This window comes from Rhinopithecus bieti, unplaced genomic scaffold, assembly GCF_001698545.2.
Source record: "Rhinopithecus bieti isolate Rb0 unplaced genomic scaffold, ASM169854v2 scaffold_34818, whole genome shotgun sequence".
Lineage (NCBI taxonomy): Eukaryota > Metazoa > Chordata > Mammalia > Primates > Cercopithecidae > Rhinopithecus > Rhinopithecus bieti.
Window position 1 is genome coordinate 106,566 of NW_016815484.1, and position 7,819 is coordinate 114,384.

General features: G+C 45.0%; 1 protein-coding gene across 1 annotated transcript in view; it reads right to left on the reverse strand.

Annotated features, from left to right (window-relative positions):
• NUP155 (nucleoporin 155) overlaps positions 1-7,548 on the reverse strand; it is an 80,013-nt gene extending 72,465 nt beyond the window's left edge. Inside the window, exons 1-2 of the mRNA XM_017853177.1 lie at positions 6,369-7,548; positions 119-271 (exon numbers count right to left, since the gene is read on the reverse strand). Of these exons, the coding sequence (XP_017708666.1) occupies positions 119-271; positions 6,369-6,525 (310 nt within the window). The 5' untranslated portion in view covers positions 6,526-7,548. The remainder of the gene's footprint in view (positions 1-118; positions 272-6,368) is intronic.
• Between the last annotated feature and the right edge of the window lie 271 nt (positions 7,549-7,819).

A 7,819-nucleotide genomic window follows, 5' to 3' on the forward strand; every position in this document is an offset into this window, starting at 1 on the left:
AAAAAAAAAAAAAAAAAAAAAAAAAAAAAAAAAAAAAAAAAAAACACACATTAATTAAACATAGAACAAGAATTATAACAATGAAAAATACCAATTTTAACGTTTTTAAAATAAATACAAAGTAATAGGATACGTCCAAACTGCTCAACAAGTTCAGGTGGGAGAGGAACTCTTCGGATGGAACTGATCTCTGGAAGGTTGGGTACGGACAGCAAACCAGGTCCTTGTAAAGGATAATCCATATCTGACATGCCAGAAACAGTGGGATTATCTACAAAAAGAAAATGAAGCGTTTATAATAAAGTACTGTTTATCAACTGGGCATACAAAAGGACTGAGTGCCACAAAAAAATTGCATGTGCTGGTTCCAAAGGTACAGAGAGAATATACTAGTTTTGACCCGACACAAAGCAGGCCTGAAATACTCCATTGTTAAGGTAGGAACAGTTACTGGCTTCAGGCCTGAAGGGAAAGTCGTATCTCACAAAAACTTGCTCTATAACAAAGGAATGTTTAAATTTGATAATTCAGTGTTATTTTAAAATAAAAGTGGCTGGGCGCAGTGGCTCAAGCCTGTAATCCTGGCACTTTGGGAGGCCGAGGCAGGAGGATCACGAGGTCAGGAGTTCAAGACTACCCTGGCCAACATGGTGAAACTCCGTCTCTACTAAAGAGACAAAAAATCAGCCAGTGTGGTGGCGTGCGCCTGTAATCCCAGCTACTTGGGAGGCTGAGGCAGGAGAATTGCTTGAACCTGGGAGGCGGAAGTTGCAGTGAGCCGAGATTGGGCCATTGCATTCCAGCCTGACTGACAGGGCAAGACTATCTCAAAAATCATAATAAATAAATAAATAAATGAATAAAATGAAAGCATGTAATTGTATTGTTTGTAACACAAAAGATACATGCTTGAGAGGATGGATACCCCATTTTCCATTACATGATTATTTCACATTGCATGCCTGTATCAAAACATCTCATGCACCACATAAATATATACACCGCCGGGCGTGGTGGCTCATGCCTGTAATTTCAGCACTTTGGGAGGCAGAGGCAGGCCGATCACGAGGTCAGGAGTTCAAGACCAGCCTGGTCAACATGGTGAAACCCCATCTCCACTAAAAATACAAAAATATTAGCCAGGCACAGTAGCAGGTGCCTGTAATCCCAGTTACTCGGGAGGCTAAGGCAGGAGAACTGCTTGAACCCAGGGGGCAGAGGCTGCAGTGAGCCAAGATCGTGCCACTGCACTCCAGCCTGGGTGACAGAGCAAGACTCCGTCTTGGGAAAAAAAATACATATATATGTATACACACACACGCCTACTATGTACCCACAAAATTAAAATAAAAAAATTTAAAATAATAATTTAGTGTTTTTCTCTCATTTTGCTAATCTGAAATGGGAAAATATAAAACTGCTTTGGAGCTCAAAGGTAAAATGACTATGAACAAACAAAATAACGACTGGGGGAAAATACTGCCTTTACCAGCTAAACATTTACAGATTAAAACCCATGACTTTTCCCTTTAGATTCCTCCCCCAGACCACTAAGACAAATACAAATAATACCCCACAAGCAGTATCTTATTGGGGGGGAAAAAAACAAAGACTGCTCTATAAAGTGTTCTCATCAGGCAACCTTTCTCTTGCTCTAAGACTCAATCACTAAGGACAGGAGTGGGCTGGTCTACTCAGCCTATCCCTGCTCCCAGACAAGGTGTTATTTAGACTTGACTGACGACCTAATTATCTCAGGCACTTTTTCAGGTTTTATAGAGTACAAAGATGTTAAGGAGAACCGACATATAAAACAATCTTCAAGTGTATTATGGAAATTTTAAAAATATATACAAGAAAATACAATCAATACCTATGTACAGATTATCCAACTTAATAACCAGTAATACCCCAATCATGTTTCATTTTTATCATTGTTCACTCCTTCCCCAATGCATTCTTTTTTATTTTTATTTTTTGAGACGGAGTCTCACTCTGATGCCACGCTAGAGTGCAGTGTTGCGATCTCAGCTCACTGCAACCTCCGACTCCCTGGTTCAAGGGATTCTCCTGCCTCAGCCTCCCGAGTAGCTGGGATTACAGGCATGCACTACCACACCCAGCTAACTTTTGTAGTTTTAGTAGAGACAAGGTTTCACCATGTTGGCCAGGATGGTCTCAATCTCTTGACCTCGTGATCCGCCCGCCTCAGCCTCCCAAAGGGCTGGGATTACAGACATGAGGACCGCACCCGGCCGAATTCTTTTTCTCTTTTTTTTTTTTGAGACGGAGTTTCACTCTGTCGCCTAGGCTGGAATGCAGTGGTGCAATCACAGCTCAAGGCAACCTCAGCCTCTTGGGCTCAAGCAATCCTCCACCACAGCCTCATGAGTAGCTGGGACTAGAGTGTCATGACACCATGCCTAGCTCTTTTTTTGTTGTTTTTGGGTTTTTTGTTGAGATGGACTCTCGCTCTGTCACCCAGGCTCCAGCGCAATGGCGGCTCACTGCAACCTCTGCCTCCCAGGTTCAAGCAATTCTCCTGCTTCAGCCTCCCAAGAAGCTGGGACTACGCGAGTGCGCCACCACACTCGGCTAATTTTTGTATTTTTAGTAGAGGCAGGATTTTGCCATGATGGCCAGGATAGTCTCGAACTCCTGACCTCAAGTGATACATCCATCTCCACCTCCCAAATTGCTGGGATTTCAGACATAAACCACTGCACCCAGCCAAATAGCATTTTTCTTTTTTCCTTTTTTTTTTTTTTGAGGAGTCTTGCTCTGTCACCCAGGCTGGAATGCAGTGGCGCGATATCAGCTCACTGCAAGCTCTGCCTCCCGGGTTCATGCCATTCTCCTGCCTCAGTCTCCCGAGTAGCTGAGACTACTGGCACCCGCCACCATTCCCGGCTAAGTTTTTTGTAGAACTTAATTTTTAGTAGAAACGGAGGTTTCACCATGTTAGCCAGGATGGTCTCATCTCCTGACCTCGTGACCCGCCCGCCTTGGCCTCCCATTTCTTTTGAGAAGGGGTCTCCCTCTATCGCCCTGGTTGGAATACAGCGGCGCAATCTTGGCTCACTGCAACTTCCGCCTCCCGGGTTCAAGCGATTCTCCTTTCTCAGCATCCTGAATAACTGGGATTACAAGCGTGCACCACCACAGCCAGCTAATTTTTGTATTTTTAGTAGAGACGGGGTTTTACCACGTTGGTCAGGCTGGTCTTGAACTCCTGACCTCGTGATCTGCCGCCTCAGCCTCCCAAAGTGCTGGGATTACAGGTGTGAGCCACCGTGCCTAGCCATTTTTTGTAGAGACAAGGTTTTGCCATGTTGCTCAGGTTGGTCTCAAGCTCAAGTGATCTTCCCTGCTTCTGGGTCCCAAATTGCTAAGATTACAGGCATGAGGCACAGCGTCAGGCTTTTTTTTTCTTTTTTTTTTTGAGACAGGGTCTCACTCTGTTGCCCAGGCTGGAGTACAGTGGTGCAATCACAGCTCACTGCAGTCTTAACCTCCCCATCTCAGGTTATCCTCCCACCTCAGCCTCCCAAGTAGCTGGGGATCCAAATGTGTGCCACTATGCCAAGCTAATTTTTGTATTATTGTATTTTTTTTAAGTGGCTGGGTTTGCCATATTGCCAAGACTGGTCTCAAACTCCTGGGCTCAAGTGATCTGCCCACTTTGGCCTCAAAGTGCTAGGATTACTGGGCTGAATTCACATTAAAGCAAATCCAGGTTGGGTGCAGTGGGTCACGCCTGTAATCCCAATGTTTTGGGAGGCCGAGGTGGGCATATCACATGAGGTCAGGAGTTCAAGACCAGCCTGGCTAACACGGTGAAACCTGTCTCTGCTAAAAACAGAAAAATGAGCTGGGCCTGGTGGTGCACACCTGTGATCCCAGCTACTCAGGAGGCTGAGGCAGGAGCATTGCTTGAACCTGGGAGGTGGAGGCTGTAGTGAGCCAAGATCATGCCACTGCACTCCAGGCTGGGTGACAGTAAGACTCTGTCTCAAAAAATAAATAAATAAATAAATAAATAAATAAATAAATAAATAAAGCAAATCCAGACATCCCATTTAATCCTAAAACATTTAACTTTAATAGGCCAAAGATGGCAGATCACTATGTTAAATGGCAATGGGAACACAGAGGGAGGAATTGATAATTTTAGTGAGGATGGGAATGGTAAGAAAGACTTCAGGCCAGGAGTGTGACTCACATCTGTCATCTCAGCACTTTGGAAGGCTAAGGTAGGAGGACTGCTTGATGCCAGGAATTTGAGACCAGCCTTGTTAACAAGAGTGAGACTACGTCTCTACATAAAAATTTAAAATTAGCTGGGTGTGGTGGCAGGCGCCTGTAGTCCCAGCTACTGGGGAGGGCAAGACAAGAGGATCACTTGAGCTCATGAGTTAGAGGCTGCAGTGATCATGCCACTGCAATCCAGCCTGGCAACAGAATTAGACCCAGACTCAAAAAAAAAAAAAAAAAAAAAAAAAAAAAAAGAACAAAAAGACAACAGAGAAACTAAGGACTTTCACAGGGAGTCTGGAAGAAGTTTGTTAGGCAAGGAAAGAACATTGCAGAATCAATAAAAGTAAAATAAAATCCTGAGGAAATCCTGAAGATGGGCTTCTTATGGAAAATATGATAAATTCTCTGTAATCACAGCAAGGGGTGAAGAATCGGATGAAAAAGAGGGGAAAGAGATTGGGTGAAAGAGGAAGGTGAGTGTAAAGACATGAGATATATAAGAGGAGGACCAGAAAGTATGCACTGTTTTTATATCTTGTTTTTACACCTAAGGAGGCCAAAGTGAGTAACGCTGTTCAAGATGATAGTTGCTAATAGGCCAATCAGGTATTATAAGACACGCTCATTGGTAAGTAGCTGTAGGGAGCAAATACTATCGTTGTTTCTATCATTTCTTTGATTACAAAGCTATCGATGATTTTTATAAATAATCAGAAGTAGACCAGGCGTGGTGGCTCACGCCTGTAATCCCAGCACTTTGGGAGGCCGAGGTCGGCGGATCACGAGGTCAGGAGATCAAGACCATCCTGGCTAACAGGGTGAAACCCCGTTTCTACTAAAAATGCAAAAAATTAGTCGGGCATGCTGGCGGACGCCTGTAGTCCCAGATACTCGGGAGGCTGAGGCAGGAGAATGGCGTGAACCCGGGAAGCAGAGCTTGCAGTGAGCAGAGATCGCGCCACTGCACTCCAGCCTGGGCAAAAGAGCGAGACTCCGTCTCAAAAAAAAAAAAAAAAAAAAAAAAATCAGAAGTGTTCTCGGTTTACACTGCACAAATTATCCTATTCAGATTATTTCGATTCTTGCTCACCAACAATCTCTTTCCTTTCTCACATTTGTCTGGTTTTCTCCAAATTCCATCTCACAAAGGGGTAACTTTTTCTAGCAACTGATGTAATTCCATAAGCTGTGGGAGCTAGTTATAATTTAAAACTGTTAAACACTTTCCAGTCACCTCTACTGTCAACACATATTCTGCCTGACCCTCCCTGTACGTGAGCACTGCTGATTTCCCTGTTCTCTTCCTTTATTCCACTGGCAGTTCTTTTAAGATCCTCCAGCATTTCATAATAATCTCTACACACAATAAAGCGTTTCTTGGCCGGGCGCAGTGGCTCACGCCTGTAATCTCAGCACTTTGGGAGGCCGAGGCAGGCGGATCACTTGAGGTCAGAAGTTCGTGACCAGCCTGGCCAACATGGTGAAACCTCGTCTCTACTAAAAAAAACACAAAAATTAGCCGGGCGTGGTGGCGGGCGCCTGTAATCCCAGCTACTTGGGAGGCTGAGGTAGGAGAATCGCTTGAACACGGGAGGCGGAGGTTGCAATGAGCCGAGATCGCGCCATAGCACTCCAGCCCGGGAGAAGAGGGAAGCTCCGTCTCAATAAATAAATAAATAAAAATAAAGCAAAGCCTATCTTTAAGATAACATGCTACATTTCCAAATTAATTTCGTTTGCTCTTACGATCTACTCAAATACTAACAGGAGAAATGAACAAATTTAGAAGTTGGATCTGAAGATGCTTCTCATATGGCCTTAGCCATAAACACTTGAGTGCGGCGAGAAGCTCATTAAGGTTGGGGTCTTTGCCTCTTTCTGCTTCAACTGGGAGCCTGCTCTTCGCTCTTGCCCTCTCAAGTATCTGCAATGAAAAAAGTGAGGAAAGGAAAAAACCTGAAAATAAGCTGGTTGCTGTTCTCCAAAAATGCAGCCAACAGTGCCATAAATCTCAGGATATCCTCGCCGGGACTAATGCTGGGGATAAGTAGCAAATTAGGAAGTCAGGCGCGAGTCCTTTAGGCTGAGAAAGCAGGGTCACTATCACTCACTTGGGGCAGACACCATAAGCAACTCGGAAAGGTCCGGGTACATGCGGTCCTCTTGCAACTGACGGTCGATGAGCCGTCCAGCATTTTCCAGAGCTTCCTGCAGGGCTGCGGCCGATGTAGAGGCCGGCATCACCGCGCCCAACAAAGAAGACGGCATCTCGGAAATCGTAGACACCAGGGTCCAGAAAAAGTCAAAAGCCACGGAGAAACAAGAAAAGATCCAAGCACTTAGCTTAGATCCGCCGCCTAGGGCGCGCGCGCCAAACGAGCGCCTTGGCGCCTCGACATGACGCACTTCCGGCTCATACGGTGGGGAACTGGAAGACGCCGTTCTGGCCTGGGAAGAGGAAGCTGTTGGGAGGGGGCTCGAGGTTGGGGGTGGGGCGAAGAGTCTGCTGATGCTTTCCAGGGGGTTGAGGGTTTTGAGGTGTGGAAGGGTAAAAGTAGAGTAGGTTATTTAGGGAACGGACGGAGGGAAGGAAGGGAAGGGACGGAAGGAAGGAAGGGAAGGGTAAAGGGGAGGGAACTGGGAAGGAGAGGGGCGGGATGGAGTTTGGGTGGGGTGGGGAGGAAGGAGGGAGGAGGGATACGCTAGGTGGGAGCTAGATCGTGTGTCTGGCCTAGGAGACTGCTCTGGTTCGGTTGGTTTAAGCGCGTGCTCTACCTGAGTCTTGGAACTTCCCGCGTCGGAATTCCTTAACTGCAGTTATATGAGTGCGCGACCTCAAGTAACTGCTGTTATTAGAGTAAAGAATTGGTAGCTCCCTGTCATAGAGAGGGATATGGACCAATATCTCACTATATTCTTCACGGGCTTCAGTGTAAATTAGAATTCATCAGGCTTTTCCATTTGCATGTCGCTGTCTTTTGACTTTGTGGCCCCTTAGTATAAAATACGTGTTTCAGGAGGAGCTGAGTGCGGGTGGACAGCTGCCGTGCTTTTTATCGTGGCAGAGATAGACCTACTTCATCTTTTCATTCCCAGCACTAGTACAGGAACTCGTATGAGATAGGAACCCAAGAGATCATACAATCCTAAGAAACTGAATACTTGCCTTGTGCCTGGTGCTGGGACTATCAAACTAACAAAATGTTTCCTGTCCTTAAGGTGCTTCAAGCAGAGACAAAGGACTTCACTATAATTTTTTCTATTTGGATAGGTATAAACTGTAGCAGAAGGATAGGAGAAAGCAGTGGGGTAAAAGAGGCTTCATTTACTACAGAAGGCAACCTGAGTGGGTAAATCAAAGCACTTTTTAGAAAGCTGTCCTTATTTAGAATCTCACCTAAGAAAGCTTCCAGTTACGTTCTTTAGAATTTAACAAATCAATAACTGAATTACTCTAAATTGGTCTTTTGCCATTTGAATTACATTTTTACTCCCTCAAAGACTTGATTACATTTCTGAAAATTGTAAGTTCTATGATGTTACCAATCTACACTTAAAAATT